The 24,677-nt window shown below is 46.4% G+C and overlaps 1 protein-coding gene across 1 annotated transcript; it reads right to left on the bottom strand.

The window, feature by feature from the left end:
* Nucleotides 1-168: 168 nt before the first annotated feature.
* On the bottom strand, nucleotides 169-24,578 carry acvr1ba (activin A receptor type 1Ba). Its single transcript, XM_086121634.1, has 9 exons — nucleotides 24,357-24,578; nucleotides 9,815-10,051; nucleotides 9,461-9,718; nucleotides 7,856-8,086; nucleotides 7,066-7,233; nucleotides 6,831-6,987; nucleotides 5,095-5,219; nucleotides 4,860-4,990; nucleotides 169-4,247 (listed from the first exon to the last, which is right to left on the bottom strand). The coding sequence occupies exons 1-9, from the start codon at nucleotides 24,418-24,420 to the stop codon at nucleotides 4,122-4,124; spliced, it is 1,497 nt and encodes a 498-aa protein (XP_085977760.1). The 5' UTR covers nucleotides 24,421-24,578; the 3' UTR covers nucleotides 169-4,121.
* Between the last annotated feature and the right edge of the window lie 99 nt (nucleotides 24,579-24,677).

Raw genomic sequence — 24,677 nt, 5'->3', positions numbered from 1 at the left:
CACTTTTTTTTTAATTCGTCCAATAGTTTTGTGAACATACTCACCTTTGACTGGTACTGTACATTAATATACACATGCACCATATTTAGTATTCCAGCTATTTATAGTTTATAAATAGTGCATGCACACAAAAAAAAGTGAAGCATTACGGTTCATGAAGCCAGTCACTTAAGAAAAAAAAAGGAATTTATTGTATATCATCTATATACAGTAATCCTGAAAACATTTGCACAACATGGATTTTTCTATCATGAAATATTACACAAGGACAGGTTGTCTAATAGCCGCGTATGCATGGCAACGTAAAACACGGACAGGGCCAGGGCCGTATGTGTCTCCCATAAACTCCCCGGCTGCATGCACGACGGACATGAACAAACGTGGACACAAACAAATATGGACACACAGATTTCCTGATCAACGCCTCGGCGTGGCCAAGGCCAACAAAATGAATGAAAATCATGCAGCTTCACTTTGGCGGCCATTCCAGGAACTACTTATGACATCATGCTTCTGCTTTGCAATCAAACGGTACAGAATTCCCGGCCGCTCCCAAAAGTTTTCCAGTGTCAGTCAGGGGAGCTGCTTGCAATCACATCTGTGTTGCGCAGCCCTGAAAATGACTTGCCTGGCAATCCCTAACATGAACAGGAAGGAAATCAGCTGCAACAAATGTGGGATCAGTAGTACCAACAGATCAGGAGTGTGTGTGTGTGTGTGGAGGGGGGGGGGGCAAAACAAGAAAATCCAGCTGACTCATTTAGTGTCGTTTAAAAAAAAAGTTAAAGTACCTTCACTGTTCACATTGGTGCTTACGGACAGGGGAGTGTTGTTTAGTTTAAAAAGAAAAAAAAAAGGTACCCATCATCAGTAGTGTCAAAAGTCACAAAAGAAAACACAATTCATGGCAGAAACACACAATATATCGAGATATTAAAGAAAAGAAATCAACATTTGATACGCCTCTCAGCCCGATGTCATCAAGCCGTTTGGACGACGGCGCTCGGTGCCGGACGCCTCACAGTGTTTATCCACATCAAGTCAAGAGTCACAAATAAATTAAAAACATTTTTCCCTGCCAGTCCAGTGATTGCCTGCAGGCTGCACAGAGGAGGCTACACATGATGACATTTTTCTATATATATATTTTTTAATCTCCAGTTAGTGATGGTCACGGCGAGAGCATGTGTGTTTATTAGTCCTACCACATGGGACTACAAACATGGCCTCCACCTTACTCAAACATTCACAGCCGTACATGGTTGGGACGATTTTGGAGTGAATTGGAGTGAATTGGAGTGTCCGGAAAAAACGCTAGCAAAGGACTTCTTAAGACTTATCGACTCTTTTAATTTCGTGCAGTATGTGACCAGCCCGACACATGAACAAGGTCATATTTTAGACCTTGTCCTTGCTTATGGTCTACCGGTGTCAAATCTGGAAGTCCTTGAAAATGGGATTTCTGATCACATGGCAGTTTTATTTGACGTAGTCTTATCGCGTGCTGCTGTGAAATCTGCCGCTCCTAGTTTTAAACGCCGAATTTTTAACCCTCGCACTGCTGGTCGTTTCTCTGATGCCTTTAATAACCTTTGCGTATCCTCGTCTAACACAGAGGAACTCACCTCTTGGTTCAACTCATCATGCTGTGCCATCCTGGATTTGGTGGCTCCTTCAAAAACTGTGCTCCCAAAACCTAAACCCGAGCCATGGTTTAACGACATTACCCGCGCAGCTAGGCAGGGGTGTCGCAAAGCCGAACGCAAGTGGAAAAATGACAAATTGCATGTCTCTTATCAAATTTGGAAAGACTGCTGGCGTAACTACCAGCTCACAGTAAAAGAGGCCAAAAGAGAATATCTGTCGGACCTTATTCAAGCTAACCGTCACAACCCACGCGCACTATTTAAAACAATAGATTCTGTACTCAAACCCCCTCTGCCTACTTGCTCGGATTCTTCACCCGAGATGTGCAACAGATTCCTTCAGTTTTTCATTGGTAAGGTCTCTACAGCTAGGACTCCGGTCTCAAATACCGCATCTGACCCCTCTGTCCATGTTCCATGTTCAGCTGTGCTAAATTCTTTTGAAACTGTGTCCTTGGCGCTTTTGGAGGATGTAGTTCGCCAGACAAAGCCATCTGGCTCCCCTTGCGACTCTCTTCCCCCGCACTTCTTTCAGGAGGTTCTCCCGAGTGTTGGCGCATCAGTCTTGGATATCATCAACAGCAGCCTCTCTTCTGGTGTAGTTCCCCAACAGTTTAAACATGCTGTGGTCCAACCCTTGATCAAGAAAGCTGGCCTTGATCCAGATGTGCTGTCAAGTTTCAGGCCCATTTCCAAGCTGCCTTTCATTTCCAAAATTCTGGAAAAAGTCGTGCACATGCAGTTGAAAATTTTCTTGGATGAACATAACATCTTGGAGGTCTTCCAGTCAGGTTTCAAGACGATGCATAGCACGGAGTCAGCCCTGTTACGCGTTTCTAATGACATCCTCCTGGCAAATGACTCTGGAGACCACGTGTGTCTAGTTTTATTGGACTTAACTGCAGCATTTGATACAGTGGATCACAGTATTCTGCTGTCTCGTTTGCAGCACTTGGTGGGCATTGGCGGCAGTGCTCTTGAGTGGTTTAGGTCCTATTTAGCTGACAGAACCTTCTGTGTCAGCCTTGGCTGCTCTGAGTCACGCACTGCTCCCCTGTCATGTGGTGTTCCACAGGGCTCAATTCTGGGGCCTCTGCTGTTCTCGCTGTATCTGCTCCCATTGGGTTCCATCTTAAGGAAACATGGTATTCCCTTCCACTGCTTCCCATTGGGTTCCATCTTAAGGAAACATGGTATTCCCTTCCACTGCTATGCAGATGACTGCCAGATCTATGTCCCACTGAGCAAGAAAGACGCCTTCTCATTAAGGCCACTCCTATCCTGTCTGGAAGAAATCAAAACCTGGATGGCACAAAATTTCTTGAGATTCAATGAAAAGAAGACAGAGGTGATATTGTTTGGTCCCAGTGGCCCTTGTACATTCCATCCTGTAGACTTGGGCCCCCTGTCTCCTTATCTTAAGTCAACAGTCTCAAACTTGGGCCTTAAACTGGACAGTGATTTCAAACTCGATCGGCAAATTGGTGCCGTTGTTAAATCCAGCTTCTTTCACCTTAGACAGCTGGCCAAAATAAAACCTCTCCTCTCACATGAACACTTTGAGATGGTAATTCATGCCTTTGTCACATCCCGGCTCGATTACTGCAATGCCCTTTACTTTGGAGTCAGCCAGTCCTCCATTAAGCGCCTTCAGCTGGTCCAGAATGCCGCCGCTCGCCTCTTGACTGGTACTCGTAAGAGGGAGCACATAACTCCTACTCTGGCATCCCTTCACTGGCTCCCCATTCATTTTAGAGTTATTTTCAAGATCCTCTTATTTGTTTTCAAATCTCTGAATAATCTCGCGCCACCTTACCTCTCTGAGCTCATCCGCCCCTACACACCTGCCCGGCGCCTCAGGTCTGTGGACCAGACTTTATTAGAAGTACCAAGAACTAAACTGAGGCTCAGAGGGGATCGAGCCTTTTCTGTTGCTGGTCCCTCTCTCTGGAATGACCTCCCACTAAACATTCGGCAAGCCTCCTCGCTGCCCATCTTCAAAACCCTCCTCAAAACTCACTTGTATTCTTTGGCATTCGACTCAGCATGACTTAGATTTGTTCTTGGTTTTACTGTTTGGTGCTTTCTACCGCCTTTATTACCGATTTGTCTTACTGTTTATTGTGCATGTTAAATTGCTCCATGTACAGCACTTTGTATGCAGCGATGGCTGTTTGAAAGTGCTCTATAAATACTGTTGACTTGACTTGACTTGACTTGACTTGAATTAAAAACAACAAAAAAAAACAAAGCTAAATTCATGAAAACTGTACAATAGTAGTTCCTGCCATCTGGAAGATGAAAATAACAGTGAGATGATATTAACAGTGGTAGTGCTGCGGCCCATGACGACGGGAAAGGGTTTGGGGGCTTCGGGGCGGGGAGACACAAGTACGGGGACAGGGTCGGTGGGTCTCAGTAGTTTTGGCTAAAAAGGTGAGGTAGGCCTTGGCTTGAAAACTGGCAGGGCTTTTTTCACATCTTGATGTCCTCCTCCACGCTGAGCTGCGACAGGGTCTTCTTGATGCGCAGCGCCGTCAGACGTGCCGCACCGTTGGCGTACCAGCACTCACGCATGATCTTGCCCATCACGCGCAGTGACTTCACAGCGCGCACACAGGGGACACATGATGTGTTACCATTAGCATTAAGCTAGCGGAAAACATGCTGAGCTACGCAATTGTTTTTCAATATTCTTCTGTAAATATTCTCTTTGTTTGATGTTTACTTTGACAGCAACCGTCAACAGCTTGAAGCCTCTTTTTGAAGAATTGGTAACTATTGGCAAATATGGAGCTGAACGCTCGGTTGATGGACCACTCGAAATTGTCCTTTAAGTGTGCCTTGCGATTGGGTGGCAACCCGTTCAGGGTGTCCCCCGCCTCCTGCCCGAAGACAGCTGGGATGGGCTTTAGCACGTCCGCGACCCTCGTGAGGATCAGTGGATCAGAAAATGGATGGATGAAAGGATATTTAGGTCTTCGGGGCAGTTTAAAAACTCAATGAGTATTTCCCATTTGACATCCCCAGCAAGTAGAATGGAAGATGGGCATCTAGTGATTGGATTAATTACTGTGACGTTGAAATTCGGACATTTCATCACGCTTCCTTCTTGATACATATGGTAGCTTGATAGAAAGCTGTTCAGATATGTGTAGTTATTCAATACTCTCCTGGAAAAAAAAAATCCCTACAACTAAGTCAATTGGTTACCTCGTAGCTCTGCCACCAGTTGGGCACGTTGGGCCGCAGCTTCTGGTCACACACCACCTTCCTCATCTCCTCTATGGAGGGGTCAGAGGGCACCAGGTCATAGTAGGGCAGCTGGTACTCCTCGTGGATACCTGCCACATAAACGCAATGGAAGCGATCGGGTACGTCCCGGAGGCTCTGCGGCGCAGAGGCGTGTGTGTGTGCGTGTGTCTTCGTGTGCGCGCACACGTCTCACCTCCGGCATTGCAGCGGCGAGCGATCTCCCAGTAGACCAGGCCCAGAGCGTAGATGTCGGCGCACTTGAAGGAGTCAAAGTGCTTCATGTTGATGCTCTCGTCCAACACTTCTGGAGCCATGTACCTGGGAGGTTGCACAGCATGACGTCAGGTTGCAGAAAAACAATTAGACAGCCAGACCATGAGCCCACTTTATTCATCGATTCAAGTTTGTCGGGACAATTTATTATCAATTTGAATCAAATTGTTGGAGCTTCCGTAGTCTAAAGCGCATCCCCGTCGAACTTGCACTGTTGACATGGACGAGAGAAAGAGAGAGATCGTTTCTAAAAGCAGAGACCGTGTTGCCGCTCTTTTTAGCGACTCATCCCTCCCGAGCAACTTTCTTTGAAAAAAAGCTTGAGCTTTTCGTATGACGAATGGAGCCGAGCGCTAAGCAATCATTTGGTCAATCACACTCAACCTTGCCAGAGATGTGGAGGCCGTTTATTCACTGAAGAGGAGCACAGATTGACAGCCGATCGATTATCAAATGAAAGGATAACTATTTTTGATAAATCGACTCATCATTTAAAGGCCTTGTTTCATTTTCAATTGTCCAAAGCCTGTCATAAGTCGATCTGCTCTGATTTGTGTTGTGCTCCATGAAATCATACTGATTTCGCTTTTACTTTGGAATTAAGAATAATCAACATTTTTGCCATTTTTCTGACACGTCACGGACAAAAGCAGGAACGGATTGATGAATCATGTATGTTTGTGCATTTTTTGCACCGTCGATTTGGCATAATATCCTGTTGTAGAATCAAGGGATGGAAATTAAAAGGGGCTTTTCAGAAATCTGATTCGCTGTCGGCGAGTGTTCTTCAAGAGCTTTGCTTTCTTTCCCCCTTTTGTTTTATCACATGGTGTTTGTTGTTACGTGATATGGACCCGATGTGGATTGTTTTCAGCGTTTTTTTGGCCACAACGTTCGTCAAAGTAGAAGAATCTGTGCTCGGTGGTTGCGCCTTTTCGGCAGCACGCGTGTACCAGCGCTGCTATTTGACTGTCGCCGCTTGACAACCTGGCGGCGCTTGTGTTTTATTTTGTTCAGCGGAGACGGCGGCGCGGTTGGACAGTCTGTGCTAGTGCAGTTGGATGGATGGCTCGTGGGAGCCGAGGATGAGACGAGAGGAGCGTTGGCGCAGAGTGCGGATGCACATTTGGAACTGGGAGTCGGCGCTTGGAACTGAAGCGGGTTTACATGGCACGGGAGAAGTGAACCAATCTCGTTTTTGGTCAATGGACGCGACAGCTTCTTGTTTACTTTCAAACTTGGCTCGTAGCAGGCGTGTGCGCATTTTAAGCATGACGTCTCTGATCCAGCGGTGAAAGGACATTTTGATCCTCTCCTCTTTCATCTCAAACTGCTTCAAACAACAAAGCGTATGAGGGGAAAAGTGGCTAAGATTGCATGACTGTCCGTGTTTGATGATATTGTGTTATATTATATTGTTATTTTATGTGAGCTGTTTTTTAAAGCGCTTTGTTACAGCTGCAGCTGTTGTGAAAGCGCGAGATGAATAAAGATGTATTGTATGAAATAATCCAGATTCCTGGAATGCTGAAAACAATTGTCAGCTGCAGCCCAAACTCGTACTGACACGTTGGAAAGAAACTCACAATGCAAACAACCCACTAGGACTACAAAAGGCAAGCAAACGCGGAGGCTGCACGGATGCGGCTCACTTACCTTTTGGTGCCCACGCGCTGGTTGGGGGCAATATCAATGGTGTCCGTAATGGATTCGTGGCGGACGGCCAGGCCCAAGTCGGCGATGGCGCACATGCCGTTTTTTTTCACCAGGATGTTCTTGGACTTGAGGTCACGGTGCGCGATGCCGGGCTTACCTACGGGGGAGGCGCGTGGAATTAATTGGGACGGGGCGAATTCAGTGACGTGAAGGCGCACGAGCGAGCTCCCCTCACCCTGAGTGCCGAGGATCTCCATGTGCAGATGTGCCAAACCGCTGGCGGCCGACAGCGCCAGCTTGATCATGCCCTCGATGGTGACCGAGTAGCGATTTAGGTAGTCGAAAAGGGAGCCGTGCTCGTGATAGTCGGACACCAGCCACAGCTGCGTCCACGTGCCGTTGTCTGGAGGAGAACACGCACGCAATTGCTTCGGTGAAGAAATAAAAAGTACATGTGATTGAATTTGTGTTTTTCATCGACGCTAAAATTGCATTCGGAGCAAACGGACGTCTGTGGGGAAACGCGGTTCTGAGTGACGCATTTACAGGATCCCCAAGTGGGAAACCCTGGCCTATTTCGCGGTTGGCTCCTTGCATGTCTGCTTTGGAAATTGTTGTCGGCTCTTTGTTTTCGTTTTTGGCCCAATTGTTTTGTAAGAACGCGCCATTATTTTTCCGTGTTGTAAGATGAGTTTTTAATAGTTCCAACTATTAATGTTGGCAAGGCCAGGCATTTTTTCTTGTTGTGTGGGGGGGTAAATTAGGGGCAGTGCTTGGTCCCTAAGCCCCGGCAAAAGCGGGGGTTGAATGTATACGTTCTTCTCGAAGATGCCAGTCTGTGCCTAAGTCGCGAAGCCGCTTTTTGTTTTGACTAACATTTAGAGGCGACGTCACTTCAAATGCTCTGATTGAAGCATTTCCCCAATAATATGATCAGTGCGCATAGCGACGTTTGGTTGGTTGATTTAAATCAGGTCAACGCGCGGCCGTCGGCATCCGTCGCCCTTTTCTTCTCCTTGCCTCACCTTTATTGTCTGCCGCGATGAAGCCCAGGATGTTTTCATGGCGCAACATGATTGTCTGGTAGATCTCGGCTTCTCTAAACCAGGAGCGCTCCTCCCTGGATGAGAAGATTTTCACCGCCACGTCCCCGCCTCGCCACTTTCCTCGCCAGACTTCGCCGAAGCGGCCCTTCCCGATGATTTCTTGCAGTACGATGGTCCTGGCCACGGTCCGCTGCACAAACAGGGGCAGGCCTGCAGGGGGCAGTAAACAACAACAGAAAACAGTCTTGAGCTGGTTGGTGACGGTGAGGAAGCGCCAACAGCAAAAGAAAGGCAAACTTGTTTCAAAGCGTGCAGCCTGACCTCATGGGCACGGGAGTGCGTGTTCCCATCATCGACATGTTTGCACACATTCCGAGCGGATTACGCTCGCAACCGCAAGGTATTTTCATGACTATCCACTGGACCGCAGATAAAATAATTGCTGCCATGCAATTTTTCCAGTCTTGTAAAAATCCCACAAATCTTTCTCAAGTGTTTATAAAATGGTGCGATAAGACTTCGCTGAGCCGCGGCTCCAAAAAGTTGCGGGAGGTCATCGCGACATACAGTTCAAATCGGCACATCTTTGGGAATTAAAAAAAAACTGCAAGTAGCCACTCAAAAGCGCATTAGCTGAAATTTAACTTGAGGTAAAAGAGTGATTGATCCCCAACACCAAAGTGGTGCGAGATGTTTATTTATGTATTTCATGATTTGCATCAGAAACATGCAGCGCTTTGAAAGCAGACCGGCACCGTGAAGACGATTTATTTGGGCAAATACAGATGCAGTGTATAGGCTGACAAAATCCACTTTTCTGCAAAACACGACATCTGGAAAGGCATTTGTTGCATCGTGTTCAGCGAGCAGTGAAAATTATTTTACTGTGGAGCCAAAGAAGAAAGACTCTGCATGTGGATGTTCTTATTACTGCTTGGAGATTATTGGATAACTGAAGCAAGTAGAACGGTAAGATGTCATTTGCAGGCGGTAGATCAAAGAAAACACTTGGATGAACATACTTGGGAAAACTACGAGAGGCTAATTCGAGTGCATTCTGTGACCGCGCTCCGAAATCAAATCACTCGTCTCTCAAATGATCTTTCGTCATTGAAATGGACGCAGATGCTTCTGGTCAGTTGCAGCCCACACGTTTCTCGTATGGCGTTGTGTAAAAATGTTTTCAACATTTCGCAATGCGGGCTTTCACTCCCAAAAAATCTGGTCTTCAAAATGCAAGAGCCAAAGAAAGCGGAGTGATTCTGCGTGGTTGTTCCGCCATGGTTTTATTTCAAAGGCCTGACCTTCGACAGGATGCGTTACGCCAATTTGCTGGAATCTTGTTGCCGGTCAAACTCAGAGGCTGCATTCAAAGTTAACCTTGCTCTTTTGTACGGGGTCAAGTTGACCCATTTGAAAAATCTGGAACTCCAAAAAACCCCGGTCTGCTTTTTTAAATTGCATTTCACCGTGTTATCTGACATTTTGGGGTGATTCAACTGAGGATTGGCTCAAACAACAGGAGGGTTCAAAGATGAGTAGAACTCAAATTAGCTCCACGATTGTCAGCATGCATGACATTACCAGAGCCTGATCCGGAGGTAGACATGTCATAGATGAGGTCCTGCAGGGTCTTGTCCTTGGCCAAGTACAGATGGTCACATGACGGGTCCTCCACTTCCAACCTCTGCCTGTGACTGTAGGCCCTCTGGTGATACTGGAACAGGAAAACGCCCACCATGAGCAGCACACAGAGCAGAAAGACGGGCCCCGCGATGACCGCCGCCAGCTCCACGGGACCCCAGGAGCCGGCCGAGCCCGAAATGTCCTCCTTGGTGGGCACTGAGAGCACAGAGGGGATCGAGCAGAGAGGTCAATACTTGCGTGTCCGGTCTCGCGGTGGGAAGGGGTCGCCGTGCCGATGCGAGAGAGCCTTACCGGGGACTTTCAGGTCAATACTGTTGCAGTAGTCCACATAGCAGCAGTGAGTGTTGAGCAGACCCTCGGCGCTCAGGCAGTAGAAGGGTTGCCCGGGAGGAACCAGGTTGTCCCTGTTGATGCAGATGCGTACGTGCTGCTCCTTCCCCTGGATGGTGTACGTGGAGGCCATGCAGGCGCCGTCCGTCTCACACTCATAGCCCGTCTTCTCGCAGGTCGTGCAGTTGCAACGAAGAGCTGGAGGGGGTCAGGCAATCGAGGCGTTACCGTGGAATGCAGAGAAACGTCGCCGTGTGCAATCAACAGCCCATATTTGCACATTTTGCTCAGATGTAGACTGGAAACACAAGTATTCTCTGTTATGGGATGTCTCCGACTGGACAGCGTCGTGCACTCCATCATAGGAGCAGGGATGGAACGATATCTGTGGCAAAGCTCACAGTACTGCGGGCTGACTCCTGGTACAGGTGGGGCGGTGAGGAGCACGAGAGAGAACCAAAAAGAGCTCTCTTGGTCTTGCTGGCCCCCTTCCATTCAATGTTTACGTTTGTAAAACCTCTTACTTGCTGCAGCTATGTTCACAATAACAGAAGCCCCCCCCAATCCCCCTCCCCAAAATGTTTTTCCACTGTCCTAGTGTATATCATACAGCCCCTCGTTTTGCTGGAATCTCTTGTCAGAGTGAATCATTCAAAATACACCAATCAAAAGCGTGAATGCTTTTCAATCGAGATCAGAAATGATTTTCTTTTTTTTTTTTGAAATCACATCTCCCGCCCCACCCAAAAATTCTTGACTTTGCTTTGAAATCTCTAACTCTGTTTCGAACTGCTTTTAAATGTTGGACTTTTAATGGCAGTAGGTGAAACACAAAGAAACACCCTATAAATCAGTGAATCTCTTTTCTATGATGATTTTTTTTTTTTACATCGAGGTAATGCCCCGGTCAGGGGTCTCCAAGTTTGAGATGTTTCCCTGCTCCAACACACCTGATTCAGGCGATCAGCACAAGCCTATTGAATATCCGGCATTCAAATCAGGTGTGTCGGCGCGGGCAAAAACAACACCTAAAACAGGCCGGATAGGGGCTCTCGAGGACGACAGTTGATAAGTGCCGTGATCTTCGGCAGTATCATGACATCATTGTTTGTTTTTAAACCATGACTTTGCATTAAGTTTGTGGGGGAAGTCCCAAAAGAGTTTGGTTTGGAATGAATAGTGATTGGCGCTGGCAATTGGGAGCCAAGTTATTCACAGGGACTGATGTCGCGACCCATGATTAAAATGCTGTTTTGCGTGTATGCATGCAGTCCGAGCTTTGCCAGGTGGCTCGCATCTGATAATTGCGCAGCAGGGGGAAAGCTAAACCCACAGTAAGATGGAAAGAGTTCAATTCAGGCTGGACACACTTTTGGTGATGTCAGACACAGAGCAGGACCGAAGTAGCGGCACCCAGACGGCCATGAAATCAGAGCCTTCACGGCGGATGGACCCAAAGAGGCTGGGTGGCGCCCAACCTGCCTGCAGGGGAGACAAACTGATACTAAACAAGGACAGAGGGCATCATTCCTTGACCTTCTTTAGACCTCACTGACACAGAGGTACAACATGGTTTCGATACGTAATCATTATGAGATTAATAAAAATAAAAATAAAAGATGTAAATGTGTCCAACCCCATTTCATTTCCTCAAAGCTTTTACAATACACTGCACCTTTCTTACACCGCAGTTTATAGCTGGCCATTTGAGTCACAAGTGGACTCGTGCCGGGCACAAATGACTGGTTGTGAGCCAACCAGTCGTCGTGGTGGCCAAGTCGCCGGAACTCAAGAAAGCAATTCATTTTGGAGCCAAATGGGACTTGGAGTCCAAGCGCACATGTTTTCATTTCGCTCCAGCCCCCCCGGCTTCAACGGAAGTTTGGGAGCATATCAGGACCCGAGTGGGAGTGGGGACTTGTTCCCGGGGGGACCTCAATCAAAATCCTTGCAATCACTGTGTAGTCTCGCAGGAACATGTCACAGACCGACAGCCCCATTCAGATGAAGAGTGGACCCCTCAAGACTTCGACTGTGGACCACAAAGCAATAATAAGCCAAGATGAGAGGAATTCTTATCTTTATTCTTTTCCAGAGAAGCGTGACAGTCAGTTCAAGCTCTAACAATGTCTGGCACAGAGAGAGAAAAGATTTAAGCGTGGTGAGTTTCCAACTAATCTTCGGTCTTATCCGGAGGGGTCTCTGACCAGAGATGCTCTCACAATTTCAAGTGTGGCTGAGCAGATTTTTCACAACAGTTTTCCACCCACGCTGGGACTACCTTGCGACATATACCAAATTGCGGTTGCATCAATCAGTACGCAGGATGCCGCTTTGCACAACTAACTGCAACGTCACAAAAGCGATTTAACCCCAACCGCGGCCTCATCCTGCGTGGGGAGAGGTTGTTGTTCTTGTTTTTCAACACTACGTGACCGTTTACTGGAAAGGAGGAGCACTCTGAGCAGGAATATTTCGAATGCACTTTGCAATTCAGAGGGCGACCGGGAAGAGACACGCAAAAGGAATTTCCGGCCCAAGGTGAAGCAAATTTGAACAAATCACATTGAGGGAAAAGGCCAGATGACAGTTCAGCATTGAGGCATCGTTTTACACAGGGTGACGACTAGAAAGCCATCAAATGCTGTCCCTTTGCCATTTGTAGTGCCTCTGCGTGAAGGGGGTTGAGGTGGCACGCGCCAAGAGGAGCAAACATGGCGGAAAGCCAACATAAGTCCTTCGCTGATGCTTTGTTTTGTAGAAGGCTGCACTCGAGGCATGGACCAGCGTGGAGCAAATACAGACGTTGGTGCTAAGAGAGAACCCACAAACCCAAAATGGCTAAGCACCAACACCACGGCTACAGAGTAGATTTCAAGCCGCTCCACATGACAGAGCCAAGTCGAGGCCTGACGTGTGCGACCGGCATTTTTGGGTGAACTCTGCTCTTGTATGCACATTGCTGTTGGTCTTTACACTGGTGCTTTGTGTGCAGATTAAGACGACATGAGGAGGGATTGGATCGAAGCGGCCCCGCATGAACAAAGAGCTGCCGGGCAGGCGGGGGGGGGGGGGGGGGGGGGCGGGGGTTCGCTTGCCACAGTGAACGGCGAAAACCCCAACATTTGAGCGCCAGACGGGGGGCTGGGCTGGATAATAAAAAAACGGGGGCGGGAGTAATGAGCCAGACTTACAGGGCCTCCAGCTGCGATCGGGGTCCGCCCAAGGGACCAGCTGTGAGTGTCATTAAAACCCAGTCTAGACTTTGACTTACCGGAGGGTGGGGCCAAGCAACAGGAACAAGGGAACAGTGAAGTTACAAAGGGGAGAACACATCGGGCCGTGTGTTTGTCAAGTTCCGATCATTCCGTGCATGCTGAGGCAGGAAATGACAAAATGTAGTCAGGAAGGGATTAAGAAAACTTGGTTGCCCAAACTAGTTTTGCCACAACTTGGACCAGATAGCAAGCCACAGCGCCGTTGCCTTCATCTCGACAATGCACAATGCACCCTGTTGACTCCATTGTACGTATATTGGCGCGACTGCATTCAGGTGTTGCGTCAAAAGCGAGACCCACAAAAGTACAGAAAACACGGAGCGCGTGCGCGTGCGTGCGACGAGCACAGCAGCACCATTACCCAAATGTACTGGCTGAAATTTGATCGCTACAAATACCAGACAGAGTTGATCAAGACGAACAGCCGCCACCAGACAGTGCAATAACACACAACACACACACACACACACACGAACAAGCGCATCTGAATCAATGCTCCGGGAACGAGGAAAGTCATTACCTTCGTCTGCATCTGGGACTCAAATTACTGATCTGATTCTCAATTCAGGTCCCGGGACTGCAGCAACCTCCCACCAAATGACTACTATCGCTACTACTTCATCATTGGGGGCAATACAGTAGTTTGCAGCTGTTTGTTTTCTTGAATCACTCTGTCATGGTACAATGTCAGCATGCCAATATCAAAACTCTCACTGTCTGACATATAAAAACGTCCTGTGTCTAAAACAAAAACCCACATTTCCTTTTTGGGATGAAGACTTGCAATAGTGTCAAGAAAAACGTAATAGACTTCCGATACTGTGCGCTCAGAGCGGACAATCTTTTGTTTCAAACACACGACTGGCTCATTTTAAAAAATGCTACAATATGAATTTGTGTCTGAAAGCTTCCCAGGCTGGTGACAAAAAAAAGCTTTTGGACCTGAACTACAGGTTTTCCCTTTTGACCCAATGATCAAAAAAAAAAGAATCAATGGCGTTGTGGTGGCAAGACACCAAAGCCCTGAGCATCCAACACAACATCGCCACGCCGGGGCAACCACCCCACTCACACGACTTGGCTCACTTTTTCCTCGACACCGAATTCCAGGGTGTCTTCAAAGGGCTCGTTTTGAAGAAGAGACGTGGATGACAAAATAGCTGTGACAATGAAACTCTGGATGATCCCAGGAGAATCCTGCTAGGAGTGCATGAAAGCATGCGTGTGTGTGTGGGGGGGGGGGGGGGGTATTTCCCAGGTGGAAACTGTGGTTTGGATCTCAAATACCTGTATATCTTGGGTGACGGTAGTCCTGGAACTTTTATGAGAAACTCCACCTATGGGTTGCAGTGTGGTTGACACATGAGGGTCAAAACCATGCCTGTCCATTTATATATATATTTTTAAAAAAACATGTTCATAGGAAAAAGGCAACTAGCTGGTCGTAGGCTTCTTTCACTATCAAGTGCCTCACTGGGTTGGTTATCTTCTGAATTAGTTTCAATTATTTATTCGTTCGGCGAATTGGGTCAATCGCTCCTCATCAACATTCAGGATGATTAAGCGGTGTTTTTCTCCGTGTCATCACTGAAAGACTGAAATCAAGGCTTCCAGAGTACCAACAACACTTTCTTCCAATTTGTGAAAGCAACGCCGCTCAGAAGAATCAACTGTATGGCATGTTGCTCACCAGCGTTCCGTTCCCACTAATTTTCCATGCGTCTGAGCATACCTTTGCCCCGGGCATCGAATTCGGCCTGGACTCATTCGCTCTCGCGCATTGTTGACACGAGGCAGCGCTGAGCTCCACGAAGCCAGTGACTTGCAGCATACATTGGCCAGGGACACTTCATGAGTACGTCACTACAATATGCTTCAATTGGGCTGCGGTAATTCTCTCAAGCATCGGTGTTCTTTTCCCCGTTCGGCTATGAGAGGATTTGGCGAGATGAGGAGTGGACAGCACGAACGCTGAACAACTCTGCGTCTCCAAGTGATGTGTTGGCAAACACATTGCAACAGTCTGTTTTTTTTTTTGTTTTCATTTTCAACCGCTTCAAGCAATTGACTCCATGTTTTTTTTTTTTTTTAATCCTGAGCAAAAAGTGTAACAGGTGTAATGTTCACATATACTACACCGGTCACCATGGAAATAAACAAGACACAACTCAATGGTAAGACTTAATAATTGACCAAACCCTCCGCAGGAGGAATGTTATATTAGTCAAGAACTTCAACATGAATACCACTGTAAAGACGCCGCGTGTATGAGTTGGAACTAGGTCAAAAGAACCAAGTGGGACGACACTGTTGCGCATTTCAGTCCGAAATGCACTTTCATCGTTCTCTCTCTTCTTTGACTCATTTTTCTTTTCCGCTCCGTCAGCCACTTGAGCCAAATGAACTTTTCAATTTCTTTCTATGAGGTGAACATGCAAATGCAAAAAGCCAATCGAGCTCAGGCTTCAATATTTTTAGCGATGCGCTATACACATTTGCGTGCCCAGAGGGGGTGACGGCAGTGCGCGACTGTGCAGCTCAGAGGGAACACTGCTGTGCTCTCCAAAAGTTGAACATTTGAAAGGAAGATGCTGAAAGACGTCACACCTGCGCCCACCATGAGGGCCCCCCACCCGTGAGAAAGGCAGCATCGCTGTACATGCAAATGTGCTTTTGTACTTTCCAAAAAGCCGTTCGATGAAGGTGGATATTCCACATCAGCCTGTAAAATTATATATAGTCTGTCACATCTGCATTCCAACAATGCATTCCAATCTAAAAAAAAAAAAAAGAGAGAGAATTGCCAGGCTCCAGACATGATCTCCCATTGCTACTGAATCTATTTGGTCAAAGTTCTACATTTGGATTAATGGCATGGAGCGAGGCTGCTTCCGAGTGAAATTGTGGCTCCTGCGGTGATAGTATCCCCTTGCGGTGCAGCATCAGTAATTGCGGTGCCGGGTCAGTCACAGTGCACGCCGTCTGCTGCTCCAATTAAGGCCCAGAAGCCTCCGGGCCCAACGGAGGTCATTATGGACACTAGACCACCCTCACACTTGACCTCAATCTGCGGAGCTCTTTGCCAATGTCAAAAACCGATGGTAAATAACGACGGGAAAAAGAAGATGGATTAACATCACGCAGACATGTCGTAAACATGGGAATGCAAATTGGAGGCACCATTTGTAGCCGGTCAGGAAGCTTCCAGTTTTCCTCAACTTTTCCCTTTGTTGTAATCAAACGGGCAGTCGCTCCGATCGAACCCACCAATGTGTCCACCACATCAAATTGGAAAAATCAACACAGTTAAAGATGGATGGAGCAACGAATTGGCTGAACCATTTGAGGAAACGACTGAATGGACTCTTCAACTCACGCTTCAGTGCAATATTCACAATGCTCAGTGTACAGGGAAACATGACAGAAAATTGCAGCACACCATCAAAACCTTGAAAGCGATTACTCTAATAACGCATGGGTATTATACAGATTATGCCTCCCGGGCTATGCGAGTAAGGCAGGCGTTTTAAAATGGTTGACAATATGTCAATTATTTTTTAACCCAAAAAGTGTCGTGAAAAATAGGAACCCTGGAATGACTGCTTCCAAGCAAAATCACCGACTTCCTGGTCAATCTCGTGAATGAAGCGAGTCTGTTCTGATAGACAACACAACCAAATTTCATTTTGATCAGTAAATCTGCTGTTGGGGGGACTCATTTTGCAGCTTCGGGGACTATCCTTTAAATCGGAAAAGGAGCGCTGCAGACCTGTTCTGCGGATAATAACAGTTCAAAGGACACCGATAAACCTGCACACCCACAAATTAAGATTCCATTATAGCCTTGCAGTTGCCACTACAGTTGAAAGAAGTGATGTCATATGCTCAACCAATCAAATGCAATAATGCCATTAAGTCTTCCTCAGTGTGGAAAAAACACACCTGACTACAAAAATAGAGTAGCTGCCAGCTGTACTTGGGTCGACTACAGTCACCCATCTTGCTTGCTTCCCCGCCTGGGAGAAATGCTAGGCTCTCGGCTAAGTTGCTCCGCACCAGCTACCAATCGCAGCTGGCTGGCCAAATCCCCCCCCCCCCCCGCCCCATGTTGGCTCGGCTAAGTGACTATAAAACGCATACATATAATCCTAGGTTTAATTTTATGTCACGATGTATCGTTTCGCGATTCAATATATAATACGATATGATTTTTAGACCTTTCTACAGTATATTGCCCAGCTATCATCATGTCTTTCTTGAATCAAAGTTCTTACAATTTTTTGCGAGCCCACTACACAGAAAATACATTTTTCCCAATTGCCTATGACACAGCGCACTTTTCCTTTAGTTTGCAAATTTATGTGGCTAGACAAACATACAAAGAAGTCAAACAAACTCCCGCCTTGTGCTTTGACAGTTAATGAGCGCAATAGAAAATTCCACCCATCAACACAAATTTTCTTCAATGAAATGAATTTTTGCCCCCCGAACATATTTTCGATGCCAATTTAAAAAATGTCTTTCCTTTTGTTCCGGCACATCAGATTTCACATATTTGCATTTTTTGTTTTTGAGCTTGACCTCTGAAAGCTTGCTTTACCATGCATTCTAATTTAGAGCCATGACGTTTGAGAAAAAAAGCTCCACCTGAATTTAACCCGTAGTTCAGAAATATTACAAAATCTATTATTTTATGATGGTGAAAACCTGATGCGCGGGAGAGAATAAAATGAGGCCAGATTCAGATTTGGCGCAAAAGAATCATTTTGAAAAGTTGACTTGCATCCCTGATTTTAAAAACTGAGTAAGGAGCGCTCATGTCAGGAAGTCATGACCACGTGTGACCGTAGGAAAATCATTTCCAAAAAGAAGTGCAACTACGGGAAAGCACTCTTGCCACTGATACGGAAGCGAGCCACTCCCCGCCTCCGGGCTGTGTGGCTGCCAGTGCCGAGATCACATCGCAAGTGTGTCGAGTGCACACAAGACGGACTGCGTCACGCAAGCATGCAACAAGCATAACTCGCTCCTAATCTGAATGAAGTCAACAACACGTGACTCGCCAAAGCAATCAGTGAAAAACCACTGCCCAAAAAAAATAAAACACACACACAGCCGCAGAATCTGTTTGGACTGAGCGACTTTCAGGTTCGTCTGGTTTCAGGCCTTATATTGCATTATCCTTCGGTTGGTGCTCTAACCACACTACTTGTGGGCCCCCTTTCGCTAACGACCCTGCCAGCTGGACAAATCAATCACCCATCACCCTCCTTCCCCCAAACACACACACACGCTTTTGTCTTTGTAGGCCATACATCCACCCCCACACGTCGCTGTCAATGCTGGAGCGCCCACGTCGAATAAACACACAACGGCTATGACATCATTCCTGCATAATGTACACCAACTGAGCAGGCAAGTTGAAGTGCACCCTTGGGCGGGGCCGTGGTGCGTTGGTCAACTTGTTTCGATCAGCTGTTTCCCAATTTTAGGTCACTATCAAAAACAGGTTCCAGGAGGGGGACAGTGCTTGACTGGTTGACTGGCAGAGGTGCGGGGTTCGATTTCTACCTGTGGAGTTTGCATGTTCTCCCCGTGCCTGCGTGGGTTCTCTCCGGGTACTCCGGGTTCCTCCTACATTCCAAAAACATGCATGGTCGGTTGACTGAACTCTCTAGATTGTCCCTAGGTGTGATTGTGGATGGTTGTTTTTTCTATGTGTGCCCTGCGCTTGGATGGCAACCAGTTCAGGATGTACCCCCGCCTACTGCCTGAAGACGGCTCGGATTGGCTTCAGCACAAGCGCAACCCTCGTGAGGACAAGCAGTTCGGATAATGGACGTATGACATTTTCTTGACAAAGCAGGTGTTTGTATGACTTTGTTGTTTTAATCAGAGGAGTTACTGGAGAGACACAAATGGGGACGAGTAGTAGTACCCCTGCAAGTAGCAGCGGCATAACTAACTACATTGTAATTCTTTAAATTAAATAAATAAAAACAATCCTCCACAACAAATACATTCAGTGGGGGGGTTCAACGGCACATACTGTTGTCACAAATCGTGCCCGGTTTGCACTACAGTAAGTATTCCCATCTACAGACTTCTTTTAAACGGAAATTCCCTCACCCGGAATAAAAACCTATGCGTTAAAATTTCGACTACGATATGACATTAAAGATCGATTCATAACAACAGAAGTTCCAGTACCCGGAACCCGGAAGCCATACGGAAGCCCGCAGTGGCGCAAACACAAGTCAGCCCCGCTCGATACTACGGGATAACGCTGTCCGCGCCGCTATTTACTCTCATTGGATCCACAACGGTGACATGTAAGTGACTCTATTAGCATGAGTTTTACTGGAATAGTGAATGATTTTTTATTTCGTTCACAGCTTCAAGTTTCCTGAACGCAACATATTTATAGCTGTTCTGCCATTGGCTACTACCGATCATCATCCTGGCCTCCCATTGGCGAAGAGGGACCTCAATATCTATGTGTGTCGATAGCGAGATCTGTGGAAGAGGGAGTGGAATGCATCCGATTAGCTGCTCAGAGTAAATTACTTGTGGCTCGACGGACAGTCGAGTAAACGAACGTTTCCTGTAATGCTTTACCTGTTATCAGGCTAAAAACCTTACGCTCACTGGAGCGCTAATTAGAGAGAAGGCGAGTTCCATCACACTAACTATGGGCATCGAGAACTTCGAAGCGTCCCGTGGCTGGCTTTAAAAGTTCGTTTTGCACGACATCAGCTGAGCAACGCTGTCTTGGGTGGCGATCGAGGGGAGGTCGAGTTAGAGGCAGTGAGTGAGTGGAAAGGAAAGCCACGAGGTCTGTTGCTAGTCTCGTTTTGTAGCAAATAGTCCTAAATTTGTTACACTGTATTTTGTTCATATACATGTACCTGTACAGTATATTGTACTGTAGCTTTTGTCTTATAAACAGTGTTAGGAACATATATTTTTGCATTTCATTGCCTGTGTTGTTACACATGCATTTTGTTCACATACATACTTGCATGTTCATAAAGGACATGTACCATAGTTGTATCCCACATATGGAAATGTTGTCATCAGGAAAGATTGGACAGCGCAAATATGATTCCTTACTAGAGAATACTTACTGTACTTTGGGTTTCCCTTGCTAAGCCTGGTGGTAGAGAAGCTGAACGGTTTCACAATAGATATTAGGGGTGTTCACACGGCAAGATTTGGTCCGGTGCTACGCCGGGGCTGCCCCAGTAGAGCGTTCACACGTGCAAATTAGCTCCGGCGTAGCCCCGGAAAACAGCTTACACCGGACCAAATTTGATCCACCTCAGGGAGGTGGTTTAAAAATTTGCTCCGGAGCAAATGCTTGTTAGCGAAGCAGCACCGGTGTAAATTTGCACGTGTGAACGCAACTGGGTTAAATTTGCTCCAGAGCGAATGCTTGTGAAGAGTTTACGTACGGCGAGAATGCGTTGCTTTCGCGCTCTGTCGGACTTCCGTCATGTGTTTGTTTAATAACGACACAAGACTTGGCTGGTAACATCTTTCCTTTTGTAGGAGACTGGACTGTCTCGGAGTCGTTTGTGTAGTTTGTTCCTTTGCTATGTGTTCACAACCCCCCGCGCCCCATATAATTTATTTTGTGATTTCCTCTCTTGATTTTCTGTTTGGCGCATGACGTGTTTGCTTTTCTGAGTGTCATTGAAGTCATCGTTGATTTACGTTTTCGGGGGCGGTCACTCTCGAGCAGAAGGCACGGAGACCGAGAAGGACGTGCCTGTCCAGTAGTCGCTTGAGTTGTGTATATGTTTTAAAAAGAACCAACACGACAGCTCATTTGTTTTCTGTCGTTTTGCTCCGCTGCAGAAACTGCCGTGTGAACGCAAGTGGGGCTGCACCGACGCTGTGCCGGTGCAGACACGCTCAGCGGCTTTGTACGTGTGAACGCTCCACACAATTTGCTGCGGTGCAAAATATATCGCAACAAAATACATCGGTGCAGCGCCGGAGCAAATGTGTGCCGTGTGAACACCCCTATTATAATATAATAGATGCACACCCTAATCGGGAGCTCCATAGAGCCCTGACAAGCCACTTTATTTTTGCTTGATGACTCTGCATGGAGACTCTCTTCCATGCTATGTTCTAAATGTTCATTTTCTTATAGTTGCGTGTCATGGTAATACTTGTCTGGCCAAAACTACAAATTCCTTGTGTGTTTTTACATACTTGACCAAAATAATATGGCAGGATATCATGACTCAGATTTTGATGACAAAGAGTTCATATTACAATCATACAGTCATATCTTGGACTATTTAACACTTCAAGTTTGTGACTTTTTTTACTTTGGGTCGAAGCACCGACTGCTTGGACGCATACCGAATGCAACAACCCCGGACCTAGAAAAAGTCTCTGGAGCCCTACTCTAAACTCAACAGGAAGTCGGAGAGTTTTAATTTTCTTTCAAATGTTGCCTCATTTTTGGCCTTGTGTAGCGGTCATACTTGATAAATTAGCTTCTAATCTCATCTACCTCATTAAATAAATAAATACATCCATACAAACATAAAATCCAAATCCAATGTGCCATTATTCCAATGTGGCCAGTGCTACGAAGGCCCTTTATAGCTGCTTGCAGCTCCACTTTTGCTTTTGGAATCCACATTGGTAATGTTCTGATGGGGATCATGTTGAACTTTATATTTAGAATGTACAACAGGCACTAAAAATGAACTGTGGAGTGCAATGCTCCTCCCACTAAAGCATATTTCAACAAAATGAAAGATTCCCAACATGCTCATTTCATGATAGCACCATCTTAAAAACGTGAATAAACGCATAAAAGGGGACATGAGAAAAGACAATATGAAAGACAAGAGGATTCGGTTTCAAAGTGGAGAAGATGACACTGAAGTGAAGCTAAAAACACCAGCGCATGGGGTTTAAACACTACCTTGATCAGTTTAGTGGCAAATTGCAACAAGGGAAGACAGCTTGTACAGATTAAACTAAGCATGGCATTGCACAACCAACGTGTTGTGAAAACTTTGAATCTATTCTGGCTTGTTTGCAGTAGTTGGAATCGACTATGCTTTGGATTTTTCAGGTCTTTATTTTTCAGATGTCTCTTTCTACTCCCCTACTTTCAGAAACAGCTCTGTACTTTCTACTCCTTACAATTGTCTAAATAGGCTGATAAATTTTGTCCAGCTTTGTCGATGACGACGAGACAAAAAAGATTCAGAGAGCAAGCTGTTGTCTCTGGCATAAATAATGCCTCAAATGAGTCAGAAAAGCAAAGTATTTCTCCATCCATTGTTTCATTTAAGGAGAATTTTTTGTCAGCAAGAAAGATTGGTGTTGAGTGCAAAATCTCATTAGTCTTGTCTCTTGAAATGTTTTTTTAATGAATTGAGATTCAATCAGAGATTTCGAATGCTTTGTTCGTCCAATGAAGTTGGGGCCTTGCGTTGAATAAAAGCAGAATACAATGATGTTCAAACTATATGTAAGTGAATTCACAACAAAGACAAGACAATTAATGTTCAAACTAATTAACTTCGTTTTTCACAAATAATCATTAACTTAGAATTTTACGGCTGCGTTACTTTCCAAGAAAGCTAGGAAAAGGTCATGTTTGCCACTATTACGTCACCTTTTCTTTTATCAACATTCACGAAGCGTTGTGAACTGACCAATTGTTGAAGCTTTGTGAATGGAATTCCTTCCGCACCCGTGTACTACAAAGACGTGCAGAATGTTGTTTGGCATTGTCTTGCTGAGATAAGTCCATGAAAAAAAAATGTTGCTTGGATGGCAGCATACGTTTCTCCAAAACCTATACTGTATGTACATTTCAGCATTGATGGTGCCTTCACAGAAGTGCAAGTCCCATATGAGTACGGCTGCTGGCCTCTTCGCTTTGCGTCCACAACGCTCCAGAGGGTTCTTTTCCTCTTTAGCCCGAAGGACACGACGTCCACAATGTCCAAAACCAATTTGAAATGTGGACTCGACAGACCACAGAACATTTTTCCACTTTGTATCAGTCCATCGGCGTTTCTGGCTGCTGCTGATAAATGTCTTTTGCTTTGCATAGAGTTTGAGTTGCACTTCAGGACGTAGCGCCCAACTGTATTTACTGACATTGTTGTTCTGAAGTGTTCTTGAGCCCATGTGGTGATATCCTTTGCACATTAATGTCGGGTTTGATGCAGTCATCTCGACCAATGCCGAAGATTTCCACTTACCAAACAATACTTTTTACCATTCATATGTGTGAGTGAATGTGTAGAGCCCTGTTGTACAGTTTGTACTTGTCGATTTTTATTTGAGCGAAGGAGATGAATCAATACTTTGCTACAGTATTTTTACCAGGCTACAGGCTTCTCTTCTTAATGCACACTACTTAAGTAAATAAAGAGTGTGAGCCCTTTAACAATCTCGGCTTGTTCACGAGGGGCCGCTGTTATCATCTGGAAGCAGCAACGACAGCAGACGGCCAGACCAGACCAAACCGGAGAAGCGCCCCTAAAGACCCCCACTTGCCACATTTCCATCACAATACAGCCAGACCTGAACTGTGACTCCTGTCTGGGGTTCGTGAATACACGGCGGTCGTCAGCCTATGCCAGCTTTCTCCCAGCGGGAGAGCAACCTTTTCACTGCTTTACAAATAGACACAAATGCAATAGTTGCCAGTGTTTACTCCCAAACAACACATTTCAGGCACTTAAGTAGGTTAGGCCTTCATTCTGAGAGCCCTTTAAAAGCACGCTCAACGAGGGAGCCGTGTCGTTAGCAAGCCCAACACACAAACTGTGAGACTGTTTCATACATGAGCCACAAATGGGAGCTCAACAACAGCTTGTTCCGTCCACTTCCTACGTCACACGTTCGTGGATAAATAAATAGACGGTTCTCTTGTTGACTAGCAGACGCTTCGGCGTAAACATGCAGCAGCACCATGTTGTTGTTCATTAGCTGCTCGCTCCACTTAAAGTACTCGGGAAGGTGTCGGCAAACTAGAAAAATATTTTCAGTCATTGTGGACAGCAACCTTTGAAATGTATTTTTACTTTATTTCATTTCATAGGTCAGCGATAGCTCGCGGTGGTTAGCCAAATCCCCTCCAGTGCGCAGCGGCGGGGCCATGGCGAGGACCGAACGATCACACAATGCAAGCGAGACAAAAGGCGAAAATGTGGCTGAGCTCGGCTCAAACTTACCGTTCCCGACAGCCAGCAGCCCGAGCAGGGCCAGCAAAGCTCGGCCAGTGTGCCTCACAGCCATTTCTTGCACATTGCCATCGTTCGCAAGCGAAACACGAGAAGAGCAGCCCGGCTACAATGCAACACAACACAACGCAACGGAGCCACAGTTCGACCGCACTCGCCACACACTCCGCACACGCACGCGCCCACACGCGAACAACTAACGCACGCGCGCGCACACACACACACGCACACACAAACACCCGTTGAACCAGGCGCGTGACGTAGTTAAGGGGCAGTGCCAGTTTAAAGGGGAGGTCCGTGTGTCCTCCCCGG

This window comes from Hippocampus guttulatus, chromosome 1, assembly GCF_054856545.1.
Source record: "Hippocampus guttulatus isolate MCC_2025c chromosome 1, RoL_Hgut_1.0, whole genome shotgun sequence".
NCBI lineage: Eukaryota > Metazoa > Chordata > Actinopteri > Syngnathiformes > Syngnathidae > Hippocampus > Hippocampus guttulatus.
The sequence above is the reverse complement of the archived record's forward strand: the minus strand, read 5'-3'. Positions and strand labels throughout refer to the sequence as shown.